Genomic DNA, 25,121 nt, shown 5'->3' with positions numbered 1-25,121 from the left:
TAGACGGCAAGGACGCGACGCGCTGCCCGTCGGCCCCGTCGGCCCTCCAGTCGGCCCATCGCGGCGCGTGTCGAAAAAGAGGGACGGAAGCGGCCGCCCCGCCGGTCTAGTCGGCCTGCCGGTCAGCCGGTCGATAGCATGCACGCGGTTCGAAACGGCTGTGTTTACCGGCAATACAGTGTGTGGCCCCGCCGCGGCCCCGCCACGGCCTCGCGGATCGTCACCTAGTTTCGACCCCTTTCGCCGACACACCTACACACACACACACACACACACACACGGGCATGCATAACACACCCCCGCAGCCCGACAGCCCCGAGACGCCCGGTAGTGATAAGAGATTAGGATCTCGCCTTGGGCGGGCTTTAGACGGGCTTTGCGCGCGTGTCCGTGCGCGTGTCTGTGTGCATGCGAAGTGTAGTGACGTGTCCCCTCCTTTCCGCCAGCCGAGCCGTGGCTGGCCGCGCGTTGGGCCCGGATTCTGGGCCTGTTGTCCTGTTCGGCCGAGTGTTCGGCGGCGTCGAGGCGAATGCACGCCACCGTGAGAGACACGCCCGCCGCCCCCTCTGCACGACTCGCGGGGCCGGGCCGGGCTGGGCCGTGCTGGCCGGCCGACCGCGAGGGGACGCTTGCTCGTTCTGCTCGCCCCCGCGCGGCGTGGCGGCGGGTAGGGGCACCTGGTGTCCGCTCGCGGGATGGCGTCATTGAGACACCCATGCATTTCCGACGGGACAGGCGACAAGCCTTCGCCGCTTCGCCGCGGTTTGCCCGACCGATTCGGCCTTCGCCGCGCCGCCACCGCCACCTCGGCCGCGTCGCATTCTAGAAGCGCGCGAATCGCCGATGCTGGAGAGGCGTCGGGAGTTTGAGGCGACGGCGAAAAATGGACCACCGTCACTCTTGACTGCCGTTGCCGTTCCTCTGGCTTGTTGAACGTCATCGCCGAGGCGGTCTGTGAATGCGGTGCGGGCGTGGCTGGCGCGGTGGTCGCCGAGGTAAGTTTGGTGGGCGTCGTGGCGGCGGGCGCGGCGACGGGTACCATCCGAGTCGGCGGGCACGGCGCGGCACCGCGGCCCGCGCGGCCCACGCGAATCGCACCGGGTCACCGTACATGGAACTCACGCCGGCCGGCCGGCCGGGCTGCCGAGCGGCGCCGCCGAGAAAAGCAGCGAAAAACGGAGCGAGTCAAAGCAGGCGGCGTCCTGGCCGGCACGCCGAACGGCGAACTCGCTAGCGCTGGAGCCTCTGCACCCCTCAACCATCCCCTCAACCGGTCCCTTTCAACCCCATCACTTTTGTCCGTGTTTGCCGTCTTGGAGATGGCGCGGCTTCGGCGGCCTCGGCGGCGGTGATGACGGAAAAGTTGTAGGCTGCTCCATGAAGGGCCCTGTAGGTCCTGTAGGCTGTAGCGCCTGTAGGGCCCGTAGGGCTGGATGGCTGGGATTCCTGTGATGGGCTTCGCTGCCGCCCTCCCCCGCCCTCCCACGGCCCCGTGTGTTTGCCCTCGGATAATTGGCAGAATATGCCGCCGTGCGCTTTCCGCCCAGCGCCCCGCCCCGCCCCTCCCCGCCCCGCCGGGCTTCTGGCCTACGTAACCCATTCCCCAAACCTGCCCAAAAGTTGTCAATACAGAAACAAAATTGAAACGAGGCGGGCAAAATATTCCCCGGCGGCGGTGCCTGGCGCTGCCCGGCCGCTGCTCGGCTGCTCGCGGCGTACCGCACGAGGAAAAAGAGGCCTGGAAATGGGTTAACAGCGCGTGCACATTGTTCTGGAGTTTGGGATTCTTTTTTGGACAGGGGAGCCAGCCCCGGCCTGCCTGCCTCGGCTTGCGCGGCTTCCCGCTCGCGTTGTGCGCAGCGAGGGGCGGGGAGGGGCGTTCACAAATGCGGAAACAAGCCGAGAAAGACGGCGGCGGTGCTGCGGGTTGCCATGGGTTGCGGTGCGGGCGGGAAAAGAAAAGTTTGGCCCTCCTGTCGGGTATGATCAGCCAGTCCGATGCTCGGCGCGTAGCGGACTTGGGATGGACTTTGGGTTCGGCCGGGCCTGGAACTGAAGTCCGCTTACGGGCGGCCCCGCGGTCCCCAGGTGCGCGCCGCTACGCGCTGCTTGCTTAGGCCCGGTCCCCAGGTGCGTCGCCACTTGTTCCATGGATTCGTATCGGCTGGCGTATCGCCCCCAAATAAACCCTCGTGCTCTCTCCGTGTATAGTCGGCCTATCTGCGTCCGGATATATTCGAGTGCTATTTGCTTTGGGCCGCCGAGCCCACCGCGCCGCCTTGCCGACGCGGGGAATGAAAAGTTGGCCGCCGACGCGGCGGAGCCGGCAGAGCGGCAACAAGACTTCGTTAGGACCCGCGGCGGTGATGAGGGGGAGCTTCTAGGCGGTGGCGGCAGGGCAGACAGGATTATAATCGACAATGCGACAAGCACTCGCGAGGTTTCCGAGCGCGCCTCCGCGCGCGGCCTGGACGCGTTTTTGTCTTTCGGAAGGGAGTAACTTTTGTCGAGGCCCGCGATGTGCACGGGATTAGTCATTGTGAGTCCATCCGTGTCCGGCCAGCGTGGCGCGGCGTGGCGCGGCGATGGCGATGACAACCCCCGCAGCCCCTCGGCGACTCTAGCGCTCTGTGCGGTCAGCCCAGTCAACCAACCCAACCCAACCCGGGCCGCGTCCAGCCAGTCAGCCCCGCGCGCACGCGAATTGAGCTCGCCTGCGAATAATTGATCCGCGCCGTGTCGTGTATTGATTAGCGGGGATTCGCAGCCTGCAGCCCGCCAGGCCCGGCAGAGCAGTTCCTGGATTTGTTTTGTCACTGACCGGCTGACTGACGCTGGATGGCTGTCCGCCTGGCCGCCTGGCTGGCTAACTGACGGTTCACCGGCGGCCCAACTCACTGGCTCCTGGCTGGCCCGATGGGCTGGCCCACTGATTGGCTGCCCCGAGGGCCCTGTTACGCAATTCATGTCCGTAATCGTAAACGGAAGCGTAATAAGCAGCGTTATGCTCGCCCGGCCACAAATCAAACATTAAAGTCACCCCTGTGCATGACGCGAGGCTCGCTCGACCGATACAGGTGACCTGGGAGTCGCATTACCCACTTCGCTGGCCCCGCGTCCCGCGTGTCTCCAAGTGTGTCATCCGAGTAAAGGCTGAGGGGCAGCACGGACAGTGACGACGTTCCGGCGTGCTCCGCCGCACTTCGCCCTACTTTCCGTTTATACCCGGCATGGCATTGCATGGCATTGCATGTCGTGTGGGCCGCGCTGCCCAATAATGCATCCCCTGCTTGAGCCGCAGCCCGGCCCCGCTCGGCCCCGGCCCGACCCCCGGCCGCCTTAGCAGCGGAGCAGCGGTAGTCAAACGCACGAGTGCCAGATCGAAACAAATTATGGTTGTTCGGCCGGCCAAGCAGGCCAGGCCGAGGACTGTGTGGCAAAGTAGTATCGACTGGCGGTGAGGTCGGGTTCGGCCGGAGACTCTGTGAGGGCTACTTCTGTCCGCAGGGCGCAGGGCTCAGCTGTGGCGTTGGTGGCTCGCGCTGGCGGCACGACCCGAGCCCAATTTGACCGACCGAGTCGGACCGCGTGGTCGGGGGCAAACTTGGCCGGCGGCGGGGGCGGGGCAGGGCGGAGCCCCTGCTGGATATTTGACGACGACATCGTGATGCGACAGTGCCATCTTTCGGCGTCACGAGAGTGTATTGCCACGCGGTCGAAAGACTGTCGAAAGAGATGGAAAAACCCGGGCGACTCGCTCGACGCGCTCCGCCCGCTTCTCGGTACATGTGTCCGCCATACGAGGGCCTGCCGGGGGCTGCCCTGGTATGGAGGCGGGCTCGACCAGGCTCGGCCGGCCGAGATGCGTCTGAGAAATTTGAACCCGGCCGCCACTCCGCCGACGTGGCACCGGGGCACTCTACCCGGAGAACTACCTGAAAGAAAGCGGGCTGCCCGGAAGCGTACTCGGAGCAGCTTAGCAAACAATGGGCCGGCCCGCCGGGCCCGCCGTGCCCGCCTGGCCCGCCTCTCCGGCCGGCTCTGGACCGGGTACCTTTTTTCTGTCCCCTCCCCTGAAAGGCAACCCCTCTGGGAGTACGGCGTGCAGAGCAACCATACTTACCAGGCAGGGTTGCCGCCTTTGGCGCGTACTTTTGTTGTTGTTGGCCGGGGTGGTGGCCACGGTGGTGGCCATGGTGCCCCTGCGGCGCGGCCTGCCTCGTGTGGTCCAGGAAACTTGTTTCGAACTCTCGTCCCGCCGTCCGGCCCGCCGCTACCCTGCCCGCCCCGTTGTCCCGTCCACGCGGCTAGGGCGACTCCTTGCCATTATTTTGACCCGCTTTTTATTCCGTTCGTTTTATTTTTGAAAACTCGCCGTGTCCGCTGCAGCCGCTGCAGCCCAGAGCGCGCTGCAGTGAGATGCAGATGCAGGAAGGAAGCGAGCGGAATGAAAAGAAAAACGACGTGTTTGTGCGCCCGGCCGCTCGCGCGCCGAGGGGAGGAAAAAATGACCTCGTCAATGGCAAATGTTACCGTTGATTTCTGCGTCCCGCCAATTGGCCTGCCCGATGGAGAGCGAGAATTTTGGAAGTAAGGCGCGAAAATGCGAAGGCGATGGCGTGCTGCGGGCTGGTCTTGAAGCAGGCTGGCCAGGCTGGCCTGTGGCTGGCCGGGGCGGCCCAGAGCAGCGCCCCCAATTGTTTGGCTGGCCGGTGTAGAGTTACGAGCCGTGCGTGTTTTCGCGTTTCGCCGTACTCGAGTAGGGCTGCTCGGCACGGCACGGCACGGCACGGCACGGCACGGCCGCCCGGAGCCGCGTATGGATTCGCAGTTGAGAGCGTTTCAGCGAATAGCTTCGAGGGTCGATGTGTGCTCATTGCTGGGCTGCCCGGCTCGTTGTGGCCTGGCCAAGCGTGGCCGGGGAAGGTGGGTAGGTAGTGGTAGGTAGGCGCATACCCAGCTGCTACCTGCCCCTCGCTATTGTGCTGAACCCGGCCGGACGATGGCGGTGCCCTGCCGGGCCAGCCCGGCCGCGCGCAAAGCTACCCACCTTTGTTTGGTTTCGGTAATGCTGCACAGAGTCCGATCCCGAACAGTGCTGTCGCCGCTCTGTCTCTCTCGCACCCCTGCGGGACGGTCCGCGAGTGCGAGAGGGACAGAGTCGGAATTCGGAATCGGCCCGCCGGCCGCGGGTGTGCCGAGTGCACACGGTGCGCACTGCAGCGGACAATCTTCTCTTCCCGACGTTGAAAAGGATTCCTCGGTTCGCATCGCCTTCGCTGCCTCGCTGCTGACGTTGACCGGGCCGGACGGACGGCCAGGCCGCCAGGCCGTCGGCATCAGACGTCCGTGTCCGGGAGGGCACGGCGCGCACGGCGGGCATGGGCCTTGCATGTGGGAATCGATACCGCGGCCAGAGGTCCGGCGGGCCGCCAGGGCCAAGTAGTAATTGATGGCATGCATGGCCTGCATCGAGGCCCGGACGAGCTGACGGGCACCTCGCCTTGGCCGCACCTGTCGCGCGGACACACTTAGCTTTTTAGTGGGCCTCGTTGGCGGCGAGGGTGGCGGCGTGTGGCGGAGCCTCGCGGTGGTCCTGAGGGCGCACTACGAGCACCACGCACTCTGCGGCCTCGTGGCGGATTGTGCCCTAGGGCCCTCGCGCGCCGCGCCCCGCCACGCCCCGCCACGCCACGAGAGCTGAGCCTTATCCTCCAGGACCCCATCCAGAGGAGCCGCCATGCTCCCCGCCATGCTCCCCGCCCGCCTCGCTGCCTCTCTGCTCGGCTGGCACAGCGCCGCTGGAACGCGTATTATTGGAAAAGTTGTCGAATGGCACTCAACTTTTTCCGTCGCTCATTGAGGACAGGAGCATGGCGCACCCTGCCTGCCATGCCTGCCATGCGCCTCTATCGCCGTCGTCAAATCAAATTATTTGTTTGAAGTGGCGCTGTGGACGGGCGCTGTGGCGGCTGGCTGGGTTGGGCTGAGCCCCTGCGCGCCGTGCCACGCCCGCGCACTGGTCGGATTCTGGTCGCGGCCCCAGAGGCCCTGCGCGGCGCGGCGCGGACTACCCATCTACCTACGTACCCGCTCGCCTTGCCTCGCCTCGCCTACCCACCGCGCCATATTTGTGCGGCCCGGCGGGCTGACGAGGCGAACGGGCGCGGCCGCAGCGGCTGGCGCTCGCGGTACCGTACGCACGTGGGCCGAAAGCACGACGCCAAGCCAAGCAGGAAGCTCGCGGACTCACGGACGCGCGGGGAACCGCGGATTCAGAGTACAGTGCGTACAGGGTGTTGCGGAGACGAGGGGACGTCGTCGCGGTGGCCTCGGCCGTGGCGCCGCGCGGCCGGCGGGGCCAGGGACACCTCGAGGGTAGCGCAGACTGATTCCGAGAGTCGCTCTATCCCTTTCGCACCGATACGTGGCGCCCATGAGTGCGAGAGAGACGGAGCGACGAAGACGACTCTCGGCCACGCATCGCGCATCGCAGTTGCATCGCTAGGCCGCGCCTAGCCTCCATGTTGCCGTGTTGCTCGGGGCTTAGTCTTTCATTACTCCGCGCTGCCCCAACAAAGGCGGCACCAACAAGGTGGAAGGACAAGGACGGCCGCCCAGGCCGACGGCTGATTCCGAATAGCGCTCGCTCTGTCTCTCTCTCACTCGTGGGGCGTCCAGAAGGGGTGCGAGAGGGACAGCGACGAAGCTGCGTCCGGAATCAAACGGCAGGGCCCTAGCTCTGCTGGCCCGGCTAGAGAGAGATAATCAGCATTAGAATTGTGTCCATGCCCTTCTGCCTCGTGTCGCTTCGGCTTTTGTGCCGCGGTCCGGCCGGCCGGCCAGGCTTCGGCTCCAGCTCGGGTTCGTCGTCGGGCCTCGGGCCGGCGTCGCGGAGGGACCGTCCCCGAAGGACACCGCGTCCCTGAAGGCCGCCGGGACGGCCGGGACGTCGGGGTGGTCCAGCCCTGCAGCCCTGCAGCCCCCATGGCCGGCAGGACGACGGCAAGCCGCGACATCTGGTGCGGTACCTCGGTACCCCACTGCACTGCCGCTGCTGCAATGCTGTGTGCTGCATGCGGGTAGGGGTGGTGTCGTTTGTCGGGCCCGGGCCGCCCTCGCACTGCTCGGCCTGCTGCGGTGACGTGCCGCTCGGGCCGCGCCGCCGTGGCCTACCCATCAGGACTAGGCCGCGCTAGGCCGCGCGGGGGAGGGCGGTCGAACGGGCGGTCGCCTCAACCCGGCCGGCGCACGATACCTGAAATTGTAATGTCAGCGGAGACAATTTTATCGACAAGTTGGTGGCGGCCTGGCGGGCCTATGGCGGCGCGGGGCCGTGGCGGTAATCAGACGGGGTCCTGGCCACCCTGGCCAGCGTTTCGTCCGCTCCGTCTCTCTCGCGCCTGCACGGGACGCCCTGCGAGTGCGAGTGAGACAGAGGCACTGCCATGGGCTGCCCGGCATGAATAAGCAAGCCAAGGAAACGGAGCGGGACGCCACGTCGCAGGCGCGGGGCGGAGCGCCAGGCCGCCAGGCCCATTGATTTGAAGCGGAAAATGGCCGCCGCCACCGGCGTTCGAACCCGCGACTCGCTTCGAGGGCCTGGCAAGCCCGAACCGAGAGGTACATTGGCGCGAGTATTGATTCCGCGGTCGTATTGGCGACGTCGCGCGTCACGAGGGGAAACCCGTTCGGCCGTCCGTCCGGCCGTCAGGTGGCGACAGTGTAGTGGCGGCGCATATTGCCTGCCGGCCTCACTGCCGCTGGATTTAGCCGAGCCCATTCGAGACTGCTGCTTAAATTTTCACCGTGCGATTCGGAGTGCCGGCAGCGAGTCGCCGAGTCGGCCATGGCGTCAGCGAAAGGGGGAAGGGGGGGGGGGGGGGGCAGGCGGACGGCCATTGGGTAATGGAGATGCATAAGAAAGGAGGCGGTAAGTGAAGTGGCACACGACGGCGATGGACCTGGCTGTCCCTGGTCGGGATGACCGGGATGGCGATCCATGATTAGAGCGGCTAAGTGCGGAAAGTGTGGAGGGAGCGAAGCGAGAGCCTCCCCTTCCCGTTTTGCGCCACCGGGGCCGGCGGGGCCACCGTGCGGTTCCAGGCCTATCTGCCCTCTCCGTCCCTCTCATCATGCCCTGGCGTGCGATCGCGCTTTTAATTGGATCAACTCGGTCAAACAGACTTTGATTGCGCCCCCCTCCCCTCCCCTCCTTCCCTCCCCGGTGGCTCACCTCTTGCCGCTCAACCCGACCTGTGGCTGCGTCTCTGTCCCTCTGCCGCGCCGCCCGGCACACCGTGGGCACACGCGCCCTCTCGCTGTCTTTCTCTCTCCGGAAGGGGTGGCGGCGGGTCCGGTGGAAAATTGCGCCGGCTAATTGCGTTACATGTCTATATCCTCGCCGGAAAATTGTCAATTTCCGCTCATCGCGGCGCGTCGCGGCGGCAGAGGTGCGAAGGCGACGCCGCGCGGCCCGGCTGGCCCGGATTGTCGGCGCCCGAGGTTCAAGCCGGTTCAAGCACCCCGACGACCCGCAGCCGCCGTGCCGCCGTCCTGGGGACTGATTCTGGCTAATGCTGCATCGCCGTGCCTCGCTCGCACCTTCTGCGAGAGAGAGAGAGAGAGAGCGTTGGCGGGGCTGGCGCCCCCGGGCAGGGGGCGCACTATTCTGCGAGCCGCCTCCGCCTCGGGGTTTGGAGTGGCGACGCTTTTCAAACGGAAGGGAAAAAGGCGACGGCGGCGGCGGCGTTTCGGCTCGGCGTCGAGGACTGACGGCAGCGTGGAGCTGGCGTGGAGAGGGGGACGCCGGGACGCGGCGAGGATGTGTCGCTGCGAAAGTGGCTCATCAAGATTTGCATGACAAAGCGCGAAACGACTTTGATTGACTAGTTGAGGGTTTCGCGTTCGCGGCGGTGCTCGGCTCGCTCGTGTGACAGGGCGGCGGGGCGCGGGGTGGCGGGGCCGCGGGGGCACGGGGCGCCCAGTCCTTGTGCGCTCTTGTTTCACTGCAGTCGACCAGGGGCGGGTCCAGGGCGGAAGGCAGGGTAGAGGGAGAGAGGGGGACGATGCGACGGCGCGAGGGTTGCATTTGGGGTGGGTAGGGCCGCGCTCGGCCGCGTGGGTGTGCGGCGTGTGTGCGCGTGTGTGTGCATTTTGCGCTGCGTCGACGGGGACGGGGCCGGGTGGGTGGTGCAGGCCATGGCGTGCAGCGTGCTGGCTGGGCATAAAGCATCGAAACATTCGTCGTGGCGGGGGTAGGCAGGGCAGGCAGGGCAGGCAGGCCACGGCGTCGTCGTCGCCGTCCTCGGCAAGGGAGGGGAGCGGGGCACAAGTGTAGGTAGCGCCGTGTGCGCTTCGGCCGCCTCGGCGCGGTGGTGCCGGCGATGCGCCAGAAGCACATGTGGGGGCCCAGGCCAGGCCAGGGCACAGCCGCCCCGGGGCCCTGGCTGGGCTTGTCTCTCGGCTTGCCGTCGGCAGGCTGGCTGCAGGCAGGCCGATTCCGCACAGCTCTCCCTCTGTCTCTCTCGCACCTCTACGGGACGCCCCATGAGTGCGAGAGAGACAGAGCGAGGAGAATCAGTCTGCATGTGTCGGAGGGCGCGATATTGCCGCTGTGGCGTGGCGCGGCCCGCGTGGTCCGCATACGACGCAGTTCTGTGGAGGGAAAAGTACCTTTTCATTTGGGCCCCAGCTCGCTCTATCTCCCCCATGCCGGGCCGGGCCGGGCAGCGCAGAGTGTGGTGAACTGCAAACATCCAACATCCGCACACAGCAGTGCTACGCGGCATGCGGCATGCGCGGTACAGCGCGGCGCTGCCCGGGCGCAGCGCCACGGGCAGTAAACCCATTTCATCAAAACTTTGCTGGATGACACTTGAAAATGTGTGCTTCCATTCTCCTCCCTTTTTGTCGCTGCCGTCGTTCGTTGTTCCGGAGAGTGGCGTACGTGCGTCGTGTCGTTACCGCTTCCGGCCGGGAGGGGATGCTGGTAGCGCCGAAGCGGCGTCGTCGTCGGTACCGCCTCTCGTCCTCTCGTCGCCCCATCCGCCCGCCAGACGCCGACGAGGGCCCCGCCCCGGACAGCCCCACCTCGCCACGCCCCGCCACGCCCTCGGGCCCAGCGGCCACACCGTCATTTCTTGCTGCTCCCGGACAAAAAGAATTCCTCAGCTTGGAGCAGGCGGCGCTGGAATGGCGACGGCGGGGCGGCGACGCTAGGCGACGCTAGGCTACCCCGCTGTGTTTTGGTCCGGAGCGCCGCGTCGTCCGGGGGAAGAAAAGGCGGTGGCCGTGCGGGGCGCTGCTGGCCGCCACGCCGCCGCGAAGCCGCGACCCGCCAGCGAGGGGCTGGCACGCAGGCACGCAGGCGGCGTGGAGGGCTGCCAGGCACCCTACGCCCTTACCGCTACCGCCCTACTCGCGCCGCCCGATCGATAGTCGAGTCAGAGTACGCTACGCCCTTGCCCCTGTGGCTCTGTGCGGGCGCTGTGCGGCCGCTTCCCCCGAACAAGTGTCCGCGGCGTGACGTCACGACCGGGTAGGCAACCCGCACCGCGTGCCCGGAGCCGGGAAGGCCGGGAAGGCTGTGCTGGCGGTGCTGGGGTTGGGTATCGAGCGGTACGGCGGCGGAGAGGGGCCCGCACGGGCCCGCAGCGCCGCGCCCCGCCGCGCCCCGCCCAGATCCCGGACGGCGCCGGAGGGCCGGGCCTAGCCGAGCCTCATCGGCCAGTGCGTACGCGAGAGATGGCAAGACGAGCAAGACGCGGGCAGGGGCCGAGAGGGGCGGACCCCCTACCAATTTTCGGGCCGCTGTTCCGCGGGCCCCGCCGCCCCCTCACCCCTCTCTGGCGGCCGGATGGCGGCCGGAGCCGGCCGACTGGCATGGTTTTGCGTCGCGGACTCTCAGGCTCAGGGCTGTACTGTACCCGAGCACACGCCCAGCCACCGCCCCCGCGACCACGAAGGACTTGGCCGGTTTTGTTTTCCTCGGTGCCCGCCTCGACGGCGGCATGACTGACACTGTTTTCTCTGTCTTACCCCTATGCGACGCCCTATGAGTGCGAGAGAGAGAGAGCGGAATGAGCCTACTTTGGCAGGTCTGCGCGTGACAGGGAGCGCGGTGGCCTCGGCACGCGCTCGTCGGCTAGGCCGCTGTCTGTCTGGTACGTCTGCGCGCTGGACCCCACCTTGATAAGCTCGGCGGGCGGCCAGGGCGGCGAGGGCGGCGGGCTGCTGCACCAACCCAACCCAAAGGGAGCCTCGCGGCCCGGCCCGGCCTTCGGGCCTTGCACCCTGGTCCTGGCGTGGCCCGGCGCCACCCTCGCAAAGCGCTGCAAAGGGGTAGTTAGGGCTGCAGTCATGGGTGCGGCTGGGCGGTGCGGAGGTAGTGCAGACAGGGGTGGACGCCCGAGGGGAGGGGAGGGGAGGTTGGCCGGCACTGTGCTGCTGCACGCTGGACGCCGGCGGAAGACTGCGGTACATGGTTCGCGTTTTTGATTGGGGAGAAACTGGGCGTGGCGGCGGGCGGCGGCGCAGCTCCCGCGGAACACCAGCGGCAGCCGTCAAAAGCAGCTCCATCCATTGCGCGAACTGGCCCGAAGGAGGCCTAAAGGGCAGGGCACAGGGCGTAGGGCTCGCATATTTCGACCTTTTTCCTCCGGCCTCATCGACCCGGCATAGACCTGCGGACCTGGCAGGGCGGCGCGTGTTTACAAGGCTTGGACTCCATTGTGCCTCGTATCCGTCCTCAAACACAGAGCGTGCGGGGGCGGGGTGGCGTTCGAATAAGCGGCGCCCTGCCTCGGCCCCGCCGCGCCCCACCCCGCACCGCGCCCCGCCGCCCCACACGCGCCGCCGAGCACTGCCTACTGGCGCGACAAAGACGCCACGTAACGGCCATCTCGTCGTCGCGGACCCGCCGGCGGACCTCGCAGAGGGTCTCCTCTTGGATCTTCAGAGGGGCCGAGCGAGAGGGGCGGTGCGCGCCATGCCGCCAGGCCGCCGCGGGGGGCCTAGTGAGCTGAATGTTTGATGCTACGCGCTGCCCCGCCGCGCCCCGCGACCCCCGCCCCGCGACCCCCGCCCCGCCTTGGGCCTACGACGTCCCCGCGCCTCACCCCGCCACGCGACGCCCCACCCCGCGCCCCCACCCCTCCACCGCCTCTGCGAAAAGAAGAAGAAACGTCAGCCAAAACGTACCCCACAGCACGGGCTGCGCGGCGCCGGCGGGGCGTACCCGGCGACCCTACCGCTCCGCGCTCCGCTCGGAGGGGAGCGGCCCTTCCCGGCCCTTCTCCGTGGGCCTAGCGGCCTGGCGGCCCGGCGGCCCGGCTGGGCGTGTCGCGAAGGGAAGGGAAAGAAAAAGGAAAAGGAAAGGGTAGGGCGGAACGACGCTAACTGCGGTGCTGCCGGCCGGAAGTGGTACCCCCTCCCCCCGCAAGGATTCCGCGACGCCTCTGAGGCCTTGGCGGCGCCTTCCCCTCGGCGTTAAAACGTCGCTGCTGTCATTCATTTGGGCGCACGTGGTGCGCGCCGTGGCGCCGCGGCGCCGCGAGGGAGGCGCCGCTACCTGGCGTGTTCCTTTTTATCCGGTTTAACTTTGGTGACGGACGTCTTGTCGAGTTTGGCCGACAAGGGGCGGGCGCCGGGTAGGTCGCGTTGTCCCGAAACTACGCGTCATGCGTCCATCTGGGCCGTCTTTGCCTCGCCGCGGGCAGCGCTGGCCTCTGCCCGGCCTCTGCCCGGCCTCTGCCCCTCCTCCCGGAGACTTGGTGAGCCCTCCAGTCGACCCTCTGTCAAGAGTACGGCGAGCAGAGCAGGGGAGACAGACGCCCGGCGATGGGTGTTCGCGAATGGGGGAGGACCCGCGGGGCTGGCGGAGGAGAGAAAGAGAGAGACAGAGAGCAAAGGGGAAAAAGAGAAAGCGTATCGTCTCCGCTATGTGGCCGGGGCTGGCAGGGCTGGCTATGGGGGGTAGCTTGCCGCCCACTACCGGGTTTGGCAGTATCGATCGAGGAACCAAAAGAGCCATCCCCATTGCGTCGCCTGCTCGCGAGCCTGCCCGCCTCCACCATGCTGGCTGCCTGCCTGCCATCCCGGCTCTACTCGTGGGGTGCGGCGTGCGGGCGGCTCGCCCTGTCCCCGGGACCAGCCGAGTGTTCCGTGACGTCTTGGCTTCGCTGGCTTCGCTCGACGGCGCTGGTACCCGATCCCTGGGGATCCGCGATTCCAGGAGGCCGCCGAATCCCAGCGGGCCGTGTGCCACGTAAAGGAACGCGAAGCAAAGCGAGGCAAGGCGCTCAGAGTGCCTGGTGCTGTCACCTGTCCGCGCTCCGCGGAGGTACTCGAGCTACCCCACCCCCCGGCCGCGCCCGGTTCGGCCGCGTGACGCCTGCTGAGTGATTCCGAACAGCGCTCGCGCCGTTCTAACTCTCTCCCACCCTTACGGGACGCCCCGAGAGAGAGAGACCTTCACTGGGAGTGGGTCTGCTGACAGCGCGCCGCCGAGGAGTCGCGTGAAACCTCCCACGCCCCGTGTCGCGCCGCCGCGCCGCCACATTACGCATTCATGCATTATTTCCTTGGCGGGTTGTCGAGTCAACCTGGACGGTGACGGACGGGCCGACAGAGTGGCTCGCGTGCACGGCCGTCGCGGTAAAAGTAGCCTTTTCGCGCGGCTTTTTTGTTTTTTCGCGGCCGGCATTTTTCGCGGACTTGGCTGGCTGAAATTTATTCCCGACTCTGGGGGAGCTGGACCGACCGGACCGGACCGACCGGGTAGAGAGGGGAGCGCGCCCTACCCAGGCCAGCGGGCCCAGGAACACGAAGGGTGGGGGCGGCGGAACGGTGCGATGTAGGCTCGACGACGGGTAGGGCGTAGCGGCGTGGCGTGGCACTGCCGCACCCGGCCGCGCCGCAGCGCTGTGCCGGATGGAGCGTAGGGCGTAGGCCCGGCGGTCGGGTAGGAGGGGTAGGAGGCAGCAGTAGCTCCGCGGGGCAGGGTAGGGTAGAGCCCCGGTAGGGCTCGGAAGGGCCCGGCAGGGCCGTACTGGGTGGGTGTGGGTAGGGCGCCATGGCGCAGGCCCGGTTTCAGACTCGGTACGGCCTACGGCAGCCTACGGCCCTTGAGTCCCCCGCCCCGCCCCGCCCCGCACGGCGCCGCTCCGCTCGACTCGCATCCTTTTGCTCTGTGCCGTTCGTGCCCGTTCTGGCTTCTGGCCCGGCGGCAGGAGGCGCAGGGCAGGCGGGGCCGGCGCGAGGCTAGCCCTCAGCCATCGCCGGCGTGGCCGCGCGGCGCTACGCAGCTCGCAGCAGCTACCCGACTTACGCAAGGGGCTGTGCGGCCTGTATTGATCTGGAGAAAGAACTTCATCCCAGAAATGAGTTTCGACCCGAGCGAGGCTTCGCGCCGCGCGGGCCGGGCGGCCCTGCCCTGTAGGCCCGGCGAGGCGAGCCCCTCGGAGGGTGGCGCAGACGTCGGACGTCTTGGCGGCCGGAATGACCACCCGGACGTCAATGTGCGCGTCTATGCCTGGCGACCTGGGCCTGGAAGGGCGGCGGTCCACCGCCCCGCCCGTCGGACTTGTGTCATGCTTGGCGTCGGTCGGTCAAAGTTGAGACAAGGCGGGGGGTTCGGAAAGGACGTCATGATTCTGGAGCCGCGGTCCAGTGCGGCCCTTCCTCGGCCCGAGGGGCTAGCCTTGTTTTGGCCGGCGCGTGCTGGCTGCCCGCCCTGGACGGCACGCGGCTCCGCGGCCCCTCGGAGGGGGCCCTGTGTAAATAGAGGGGGTGTACAGGCCCCCGCGCCCCCGCTACGCTGTGCCATGGCTCTGCGGCGGCGGTGGTGGTGGCTGCGTGGCGCGCTTCTGGCCGCGTAGCTCCGCGCTCCGCGATATGCCGGCCGGGCCGTGGCGAGCCGCCCCAACTCGCCTCTGCCGCCACGCGCTGCCTCGCCGCCTCGCCACGCCGTACGCTGGCTGCGGGCGCGTGCGCCCCTGCGCGCAGGCGCGGATCGCGCGTGTCCCATTGATGCCTGCGCCCTCTGGCTGCCCGCCACGCCGCCACGCCCCGCCAAGCCCCGCCACCCCCTGCGGTAGGGGTAGCGGCGCAGGGCTGCGCAGCCCTGCGCAGGGCTGATCCTCTCTGTCGTTTCCTCGTCCGCTTTCCCTTGCCCTTGCTTCCACTACTCTCGCTTTCGGCGGCGCAGCCCTACGCGGCCCCGAAGGCCCTGCCGTACTGTACTGTACAGCTACGCTTCGCCACCCTGCTGTCAGGTCGCACCTTCTTTGCGCCATCAACACGCCGCAGCGTGCGCTGTCGCCTTTTGACGCGCTGCTGGGGCTGCTGGCCAAGAGGGCCGTGGCCGAGCTGGACCGGGCTGGACGTGGATCGACGGGATGCTGCGGCGCTGCGGCCCCGCCCGGGCCTCTCAGTCCGGGGGCTAAGTGCTGCCTTGCTCCTGCCTTGCTCCTGCCTCGCCGCGGCCGATCCGCCAGTCAAGCTGTCACTCGATCACCGCCTGAACTTCCCCGAGCCTTCCTTTGCTACACGGCCAGCCGAGGCTGAGGCCGAGGCTGAGGCCGAGGCTGAGGCCGAGGCTGGCGAGCACCCCTGCTACCCCCGGTGGCTGCCAGCCTCGCCCAGCCTCGCCGCCAGCCTTGTCTGCCCGGAGCTAGAATCTGTAGGGCTGGCTGTCGCCGTCGCCCCTGTGCTGTTCGACTGGTGCTCGGTACCTCCCCTTCTGGCTTCCCCCTCCGTTACAGCGCTACGCGACGGCGACGCGGAGTGCTTAGACCGCCTTCCGAGCCTACTCCCTCCCGGCCGGCCCCGCCCGCCACCCCGCGCCGCGCCCCTCCCCGCAGCCAGACCCAATTTAGACCCAGTTTTTGTGTGGCCTGGCGTTTCGTTCCCCTGGTTCCCCTCCCGGACGGGTATTGATCGGGAAAGTACCCCCCAAGTACCTGCCCCTCGCGCCCCTCCCCTCCCCTCCCCGGCGCGGCGTAGCTACGCTACTCGTGTCGAGCCGAGCCGCCTGAGCCTCCGAGCCTCCCCTGCTTGGCAGCCCTCTTCGGCAGGCAGAGCCGCTTGCGCCGAGGCTTGCGCCCACCCCGCCGCGCCGCCCCGCCGCCCCGCGCCTTCCCCCGCCGCGCCCCGTCCCGCGCTACGCCCCGTCCGCCGCGTGGTGGCGGCAGTACCAGCGCGGCACCACGACGGCACGGACCAGAGGAGAGAGGAGCGTGCTGACTTGCCGCAGGACTGTCGGCCTGTCGGCGACGCGGTGCGGTGCGGCGACGCGGTGTTGAAGGCGGACTCGTCCTGCGCGACCTCCTCGACGTAGTGCACGTAGTGGTTGCAACACGCTGCCGTAGCGTAGCGCGCGCCACTCCGCGCGACCGATCCGAGTGGAGCCGAGCCGAGCCGGCCGAGTGACGAGTGGAGACGAGGCGATCCGAGCCGAGCCGTGGCAGTGTGTTGTGTTGGACCGCCCTACCCACCCGAGTCCCCGAGTGCGCTGCGGCCTGCTGGCTGCTGCTGGCCTGTGGCACGGCCGTGCTGCGCGCTGTGCTGGGATTCCGAGTCCGAGTCCCGGCCGGTCGCTGCGCTGCGCTGGTCCGAGTACGCCGTGGTGTGCAGTGCAGTGCGGTGCCGCTAGTTAGTTGAGTTCGCTGGTGGACCAATGTGCGGAGCGCGGACCCGGGCCTCTGGTGCCTCCGGCCTTCGCGGCGTGACCGGCGTGACCGACGGGCACACGGATAGCCACTCGGCCGACGCGGTGCAGTGAAGTGACAAAGTGACGAAGTGACCGAGTGACACGGTGTAAGCGCTAAGCGCGCGGCCACAGCCCTTCGGCCCGTTCCCCGACAGCGACACCGCCCCGCGCGGTTTGAACGGCCGCCGTTATGGTGTCTGACGTGTGGCGCTTCTGCTCCCGCCTCGCGGATAACCTCGTCAGGTGCAACTACTGCGGCCGCGTCATGACGTACCACGGCACCACCAACCTCAGGGTGCACGTCGGCCGCCACTTCGGCATGAAGCCCATGAGGAACTTGACCGGAGGCTTCATACGAAAAATATCATGTATGTAGTGTCGTCTGCTACTAGTGTGTGAATGTGGCTGTGTGCGTGAGTGTTAACTTTGCAGTGTGTGGGTGTGGGCATTTCATTCACGGCCGCTCCGCCCGCCCCCTCCTTTCCCCAGAGTGCGCCTTGTGGCTTTTAAACTCCCCACACCGGAAGTGTTTGGTCATCTGCGTCGTCTGCTGCTGGCGTCTTATTGGCGCGCTTATCGCCGACGTGAATTGATGACGTAAGAAAATAGTTTCCAAGGATGCCGCCCCCGTGTCGCCCTAGTGCTGTGGAAGGGGTTTGTGACACCAAGTCTCCTTTCCACACTCGGTGTGACAGTGTCGTCACGCGGTGCGCTGCGGCGTGCCTCCCCTCCGGGCACCGGGCACGCTGGTGGTCTTGGTGACCGCCCTTGCCGCCCGGTGGATATGCATTTTTGTCGCCAGGGTCACGTACGCTGCGTACTGCGTACTCAGCCTGGCCTACCGGGGAGGGCGGTCTTGTGCAACCGTCGGCACCCTCGGGGTGGTCATCATCCCCATCCTCTCCCCCTCGCCAGGGTCGCCAGGGTACCTCCTAGAGCGGCCGCGCGGCCGCCGAGTCGCCAGCAACATTTTTGGAGCCGGCCGTGGTTACTGCAAGGAACAAAGTCGGAGCGAAAGAAAGAGGGTAGGCGGGGAAGGGGAGTGGAAGTAAGTGAAGTAGGGGAGGAAAAATCGAGGGAAGAGAGAAAGAAACGGAGGAGGAAGGGGGGAGGAGGGTGCAGATCTTGTAGCGGATTGTATTGAGAGGCAGGGTAGGCTGGCCCGGGCCTGTGCCTGTGCACGCCACGCCACGCGGGCCGGCCGAGCAGCCAACCACCCAACCTTCATCCCCGTTTTGACGAAGCCAGCTTGGCCAGGCCGCTAGGCGTGCGAACCTCGGCCTGCTACCCCCACCCGCTCTCGTCCTCCGGGTGCCTGCCAGCCCGGTCGGCCCGGTCGTGCCTGCCTACTCGAGGCGAGGGATGCGGAGGAACCGCCCGGCCCCTCAGGCGGCCAGACCGGGCAGGCAGCCCAGGCAGCCAAAGAGGATCGCATGCGGATGGTTCAATTTTTTGGCCCGCACATCCCAGCCCGGCCCCGCCGCCCGGCCGACGCCTGGCCCGAAACGGAGAACGCAGCCGCAGGAGGGTCGAGGGCTGCGGAGGGTCGACCGGGGTGCTGGTGCTGCAAACCTTCTTCCCGTTCGGAGCGAGGCAGCTCGAGGTTCCGGGCGGAGCAGAGCTTTGAGCCAGTCCAGTCCAGTGCTAGCTGCGCTGCCTAGTCGGTGCGTGCGCGTCTTGCAAGGTCTAGGAACGGGCGAGGCGATGATGGACGAGCATGTAGCAGCCTCCTCACTGGAGCCGCTAGATGTGTACTCGATCTCGCCTGCGAGCAAGAGGTGAGTGTCGCACTGAGTGGGCCGGGCTGTCCAAATGCTCCTCGGATCGGACCGTTAGTTGGCGGTCGCAGAGCCGCTTTTCGTTTGGCCAGGTCGGGGCCCGATGGCTTTAGTCGTGCCACTGGTGAAAATGAGAACGTCTTGGTCTTTGCTTTTGAGCGCGTTTGTTTTGAAACGTTTGATTTGGGCACTGCCGTGACAAACTGACGTGCTCAGTTTACCACTTGTCATTTTCTGAATAATTTCACCAGCGCCTTCGATTGTGTGCCGTTTTAATTTCACGACCATTGAAATTAGGCAGCGTTATTTTGCTCTGACCATAGCCATTGAAATGCGGCGTCTGCTTCCCAGGCCCATGCCGATCCATCCTCCCCTCCCCTCCTCCTCCCCCTCCTCCTTGCTTCCTGTTGCCTCTCCCACATCCCCCTTTTTCTACTCATGATATTTTTTCACCCCTTCCTCTTTTGTTTTATCCTCGTTTGAATTGTGCTAGTTCCTGAAAGTTATTGTGTGAATCAGGTTGAAACGCGGTTGCTATGGACAGTACACGCAGGAGCAGATGCTCGCAGCCATCACGTCGTACCGCCGCGGTCTCATGGGACTGAATGCTGCCGCTAAACTTTACAACATTCCCCGAGCGACTCTGAGGCGGAAGGTGGAAGGGTTGTTTGTGGCACCAGGCAACCTTGGTGCCACGGGCCCACAGGGCGCACAGGGGGGTGGTGTGCTGCAAGGTATGCCGGGTTGTCGTCCAGGTGAAGCAATGCGAAGTGAGGCGCTATTTGCTGAACCCAGTTTTAAGGCCTTATACTTAGTGAAGAGCCTATCCGTTCAGTGACTTGGCTGCATTCAAGTATTGCCCTTGTTACACGCACTTGAGCCGATGCCGAATCTTGATAGAGTGAATGTATTTGTGTGAATGTGAGACTGTGTGCATGAAATGAGTGGAAGTGAACTAATGTCCTTTTTCCTTCTCTTTTGGCAGTGCCACCTCAACCGGGGGTGATAGCTCCGGATGGCAGTCCCCAGCCCCAGCCGTCGGCGTCGGTGGGGCGCCCCCCCGCGCAGCCCAAGCAGGTGGACGTGAAGCGGGAGCCCATGGCCGCGGCGTCTCCCCGGGAACGGCCGTCGCCGAGCAGCCACCCGCAGCCCGCCATGCCCCAGTCCGCCGGCCACCCCGCGTCCATGTCGACGCCCCCCGGACACCCGGCGGGGCTCCCGGCCGGCCACCCCGCGAGCAGCGTCCACGCCCAACAGTTGCCCCCGCCCCGACGCTCGGCGCCGGCGCCCATGCGGCCCCCGTCGCCCGTGCTGCCGCCCCAGGCCGCGGCGCCGCCGCCCGAGGTGTGCCTTCGCTGGAACAGCTACCACTCCAACATGCAGGCCACCTTCCCGTCCCTCCTCAACAACGAGCAGTTCGTGGACGTGACGCTGGCGTGCGAGGGCCACAGCATCAAGTGTCACAAGGTGAGGCCGTGCTGTCTGTGTCTTATGCTTTCATTCGAGTATGTGCTCTGCAGGTGTTGTCGTCTGGACTGGTGGCAGACTGCTAATTGTCAGTTGCCTGCCAGACGTCAATATTAATCAGTGCACCTGTTGGCTGTAACAGCTGCTGTTTTGGTATTGTTTCTCATCGTTGGATGTGGTTTGTCCTTAGGTGATGCTTTCTGCGTGCAGTTCATATTTCGAAGAGCTTCTAAGTCAGAACCCCTGCCAACACCCTATTGTCCTAATGAAGGACCTTCGCTTCTGGGAGGTTCAAGCGTTAGTCGACTTCATGTACAGGGGTGAAGTGAATGTTACCCAAGACAAGCTTCCTTCCCTATTGGCTGCTGCTGAAGCACTCCAAATTAAAGGTACTTTTACTATGTGTTCATTCTCGTTTTAAGATATTCCATTCCAATTTACTCAATTATTTTTAAAAATTCTTTACAATTATAATTTTTTATTTTATTTCCAGGTTTGGCTGGCCCAGCAACAAATTCACACGATGGAGATTCACAGAGAGGGTTTGAGGAGAGACGAAGGAAACGACAACGGACCATGCCAGATGTGAGTTCAATATTGGAGCAGTTTTATACTATGCCTCAACCTGATCATGAAATTATTTTTTTCTAACCTACTCCTTAATTTATTTTTAGCAGGCTGAATTACCTCGGAATCCTGTAGGCCGTCCCAGAATCCATCCGAAACCTCCACAACAACGTCAGTCTGGACCTGCTGCTCCTGCACAATCTAGCATGCCACCTCGTATCAATGTCAGGCCTGAGCAGCTCTTACAGCGACCGATACAGATGGATGAAGGACCACCAGCCCAACGTATGAAACACTCACCACCTGCCAGCCCCCCTGTTAGTAACAATCTCTCTACACTGAGCTATTTTACAAACTTCTATTTTAGTCTGGTTGATTTCATTACTTTTATGTCTTGTAGGTCAAAATGGAACCTTTGGAAACGGACCTAAGCAATGACTCTTTGGACAAGTTACGGTATGATGCAGAATCAGGAGGCAGTGGCGATGGCAGCAACCATGGTGACGCTCTTGTGGACCTCAGTCAAGGTAATAATTCTTTCCTTTTACTACCTATGGTTAAAATTTCAAGTAACTTGGCTGTTATTCTCATTGAAACGTGTTCATGTTTGATTCCAGCTCGCTACAGTATAAACAACGGCCTTCAACCTGACCGGAATCGAGACCGAGACCACTCCGACAACGAACACGATGAGGATCGGGACCGGCACTTGGACGACGAGGAGGATCGAGACGTGGAAGGACACCGAGGCCAGGAAAACGAACGGAACCAGCTGAGAGACCACCACGACATCGACCAAGACAACGATCAGGAAGAAGACCACGACATGGACCACGACATGAACCAGGACATGAACCAGGAACGCGACGACCAAGGGCTCACGATGGGCGGTGGCAGTGAGGACGACCAGGACAGCCACTCTTCAGATGAAGACCAGTATGACAACGAGCCACCTCAGGACTCCAGACAACAAAGTGACTTATTGCCAGACCACCTGCTGGGACGGTTGTAGCCGCTTTGAATTAATTGGCTGTAGTTTATGCAAGTTATTTTGCCAGTGAGAAAACAAACAGGGCAATGTGTTGTATACCATTTCATGTTTATGGCCTGATTACCTCAGGCTCTTAATTTCCTCCTCTTTGACTGCTCTGGGAACCAAGTCCGGCCTTTGCCGTGGCACGTTGTTTTAGTGTAGTGTATGAAGTGTTGAGCCAGTTTTAGTTAGAGCAAACTGTCATATTCCACTTAAGAATTGTTAATTTCCTGAACTTTTTAACTTATTTGTTCTGTTGAACCAGCCAACCATGCAGGTTGTGCGTTGTACTTGTCTGTGTGTAATGTAGTCAGATGTTTACCATAGCACCTTCGTGTTAGATTTTGGTATGAATCAAATGAATGTTCTTAGTATAACATACCAACAAACTGCAGGGTGTGTTTGGATTGTTTGTATGTAAAATGTATACAATTCCCAAATGTATCATATTCCACTAAGTTAGAATAAGTTAATGCAGTATAAATGTTATATTTTCCTTTCCAAAATGCCATTGTTTATGGGATCCATAGATTATTCTGGATCAGCACTGCCAAAGAGCAGCTGATGGATTGACAACCTTTGGGTTGTTTTTTTTCTGCTGCACCTTTTGTCCCAACTGAGAACTATCATCCTTTAGTTCATAGTGATTTTATTTCATGTTTTTATTTTATATATTTTTGTGTGAAATGGTAATTTATTTTTCGCAATACAATGTATTATTATTGGAACATGTTGCTAGAGTGAATGTTGTGTGCTTCTGAAAAAGGAAAGTGAAAGTGTACCTTGCTGACAACTGTTAAAATGTATACTTACATAAGTGTTTCTAGCAGTATGATACCGGGTATTAGTTTTCTGGCGCTCAGTATCAACACTATATTTGTCGTTGTCGTTGCTTCCAGTATACTCAGGATAGTGATTGTTTTCGCTGTGTGTTTGCAGCATATTTGAATGTACAGTTCATTGCATCACTAAGTATTTTTTCTTTTGTAATTGACATTGTTATGTAATTTTTATTTTACGTTTTGATAAGTCTGAATGTCCCAACGTAAGTGGTGTCATGACATGTGCGAAACTTGTTATCTGATGTTTAACTTTGAGTATAAAATCCTCACTTGCAAATATTTTTAATACTAAAATTGTTGTGAAAAATGCTGTCTAAGAGAAGTGGAGAGAACTTCTGGGCAAGCTTGCCGTGCCTCAATCAATGGGACAACATCCTCCTCTGCTTTGCACAGGACAGCCGTAGAGGTTTATAGCTCTAGATTGGTTCAAGAATAACTTTGACTTCTTGATCTGTGCTTTAGTATTATTTCATTACATTACCAATCAAGATTTTGTGTACATATTGTGCATGAGGGACATGTTGAATAAAATCTTGTATTTGTAAAACCTCACTCATCGTTGGATTTTTTTCCCCTTGGATCCTTTGACACATCCTTACTTACATCAAGATGGAAAAGATTATGAATTCTGATTTCAACCACAAAAGAAACCAGGCCAGTTTGACGCTGTGGGTCAATGGGATAGGCATCCCATCCGACATGAGTGTCGCGTGGGCTGACTGCGCTCTCTGGACCTTTGAACGCACTGCGGTAAAACCCCACATCCAGTGCCAACCTAAGAAAGTTATATACCACGTCAATAACTTGAGCTCATTGCAGTAAACCGACAACAACCAAACAAAACGCTTTGTCTCGACTTCCTTGCAAAGCGTCTTAACTTTCAGTTTGCAATTCTCACAAACAAACCAACACAGTTAAACCTAATTGAAAAGGGTGTTGGTGCTAAGTACAACCTCACGCCGTTCAGCTGTTCAATGTCGGTTGTGTGGCTGTACACGTTAAATGTTTGCAAAAATCTAGTTACGGCATTTCTGGGGATACTTAAACGTGTCACCAGCTGTGAAGCTGCTCACTAATTTATATCACAAAAATGAACTACCAAGAGGAACAAAACAATGAATTCGAGGCTTTGGAATCAATCTACTCAGAGGAACTGGAGGGTGGGTAACTTAACCTAATACCATCCGGCTCATTTCCCATGGTAGTTTTGCACGTTTCGTGTTTATTTTGTGTATGAATACATAATTATGTATACTTGTGTCACTCATTGTATTTATTTGGTTGGTCATGATTCAAATTTACCCGGATCAATTGTTCCATTCTGCACACAACTCTTCATGTCAAGACGACGTTGGAATCATTTATGATTCAAGTCCTCTCCGCTTCTTCTCAAGAAGTACCAGACCTCTGTTACTACCTTTTCCTTTTACTCCGCAGTGCTGTCCAGGACGGCTCCTATCAAGTTCCAAATTCCAGTGAAGTCAGAAGAGTATGATGGTGAAGCTGGGACAGGGTATGCCTGCACGCTCAAATTTACATACACAGAAAGGTATCCTGAAGAACCTCCAGAAATTGAGATAGAGGATATGGAGCATTTTGGAGATGAAGATGAAATACGATTAAAGGATCACCTCATTGAACAGGTTTGCTCTCACTGCCCTTTATACATTGGTCCCAATAATTTAGCAAAAGCAAGTTCCAATGAACTGCAACTCTTATTTCAACCAGAATGGGACTGTCTTGCAGAATTGCATGACTATGATACTTATTTTTGACTTTGTCATCACCCATTAAAATAACCCTCCCTTATTGAAACAGAGGTATTTTTTCTAATTTGTTTTAGGCTGAAAGTATTCTGGGTGAGGTCATGGTGTTTACCTTAGTATCAGCTGCACAAGAATGGTTATCATCGACTTGGGATAATGCAAAGAAATCTGCAGAAGACGAAAGAGAGAGAAGGCTGAGAGAGGAAGAAGAGGCGGAGCATGTAAGGCTGAAATGGAACTGTTCGGTTGATGTTATTCTGTACCTTACTTACAATTCTTTGTCTTTGTTTCAGAAACGATTTGAAGGTACTCTGGTCAACCCAGAAACATTCTATGCATGGAAAGCTAAGTTTGATGCAGAATTCGCTCACTTAAAAGCTTCTAGACAAAAAGATACAGGAAAACTCACAGGGAGAGAGATGTTCATGGTAGACAAAACACTTATAGAATCAGACTTGAAATTCCTAGAGGATTCTGAAGGTGAGGATGGAATAAATTGTAGATATATATTATCAGCTTAAGATTTATACTATGTAGTACTATAATCTAATCTATTTTTACAGACTCCAAACCATTTGATGATGATAATGTAAAAGTTGAGGTTGATGAAGATCTATTTAAGGATGTAGAGGAATTAGATATTGGTGATGAAGAGTTCTCAGATTCAGACTGATTCTGTCAAATTAAATTCTTTTTTCATGTTCACTTCAAAATTTGTTGAAAATATTTGACTGATGTCATTTAAAGCATTATATCTGTTACAAAGATCCTATTTAATTGTTGTGCTGTGCGTCATTTGAATTACTTGACATTCAAGGAAAGTTAATACGTATTTGTATGACTGGAAATTGACTAACGTTATCACTGTAAGCTTTCCTATAATTTTGTATAAAGCATATGATTTTTGTTTGTAAGTTTACTTTACTTATTACTTTTTTGGTCAGGGTCATGTGTTAA

The 25,121-nt window shown here is 61.3% G+C and overlaps 2 protein-coding genes across 4 annotated transcripts in view; both read left to right on the top strand.

The window, feature by feature from the left end:
* The window catches only part of LOC117641037 (protein jim lovell-like), a 74,062-nt gene extending 51,112 nt beyond the window's left edge, over window positions 1–22,950 (top strand). Inside the window, exons 1-8 of one of the 3 annotated variants that reach the window (XM_034378132.1) lie at window positions 18,167–18,489; window positions 19,009–19,223; window positions 19,475–19,956; window positions 20,147–20,345; window positions 20,450–20,541; window positions 20,631–20,840; window positions 20,924–21,050; window positions 21,141–22,950. In XM_034378132.1, the coding sequence (XP_034234023.1) occupies window positions 18,416–18,489; window positions 19,009–19,223; window positions 19,475–19,956; window positions 20,147–20,345; window positions 20,450–20,541; window positions 20,631–20,840; window positions 20,924–21,050; window positions 21,141–21,535 (1,794 nt within the window). In that variant the 5' untranslated portion in view covers window positions 18,167–18,415 and the 3' untranslated portion in view covers window positions 21,536–22,950. Of the gene's footprint in view, window positions 1–18,166; window positions 18,490–19,008; window positions 19,224–19,474; window positions 19,957–20,146; window positions 20,346–20,449; window positions 20,542–20,630; window positions 20,841–20,923; window positions 21,051–21,140 lie in introns of those variants that run through there. The other 2 variants (XM_034378133.1, XM_034378131.1) reach the window with 2 other exon arrangements.
* A 299-nt stretch (window positions 22,951–23,249) lies between these two features.
* On the top strand, window positions 23,250–25,078 carry LOC117641594 (RWD domain-containing protein 1). Its single transcript, XM_034379060.1, has 5 exons — window positions 23,250–23,558; window positions 23,836–24,041; window positions 24,242–24,385; window positions 24,458–24,644; window positions 24,728–25,078. The coding sequence occupies exons 1-5, from the start codon at window positions 23,489–23,491 to the stop codon at window positions 24,835–24,837; spliced, it is 717 nt and encodes a 238-aa protein (XP_034234951.1). The 5' UTR covers window positions 23,250–23,488; the 3' UTR covers window positions 24,838–25,078.
* Window positions 25,079–25,121: the final 43 nt, after the last annotated feature.

Source organism: Thrips palmi, unplaced genomic scaffold, assembly GCF_012932325.1.
Source record: "Thrips palmi isolate BJ-2018 unplaced genomic scaffold, TpBJ-2018v1 HiC_scaffold_15, whole genome shotgun sequence".
Lineage (NCBI taxonomy): Eukaryota > Metazoa > Arthropoda > Insecta > Thysanoptera > Thripidae > Thrips > Thrips palmi.
Note: the sequence above shows the minus strand (reverse complement) of the source record. Positions and strands in the feature narration are given on the sequence as shown.

Excerpts from the sequence above, each read along its gene's own strand:
- LOC117641594 (XM_034379060.1), top strand. The coding sequence starts at position 23,489 with ATGAACTACCAAGAGGAACAAAACAATGAATTCGAGGCTTTGGAATCA. Across the intron at positions 23,559-23,835 it reads CTACTCAGAGGAACTGGAGG|TGCTGTCCAGGACGGCTCCT; the intron begins GTGGGTAACTTA and ends TTTACTCCGCAG. Across the intron at positions 24,042-24,241 it reads AGGATCACCTCATTGAACAG|GCTGAAAGTATTCTGGGTGA; the intron begins GTTTGCTCTCAC and ends AATTTGTTTTAG.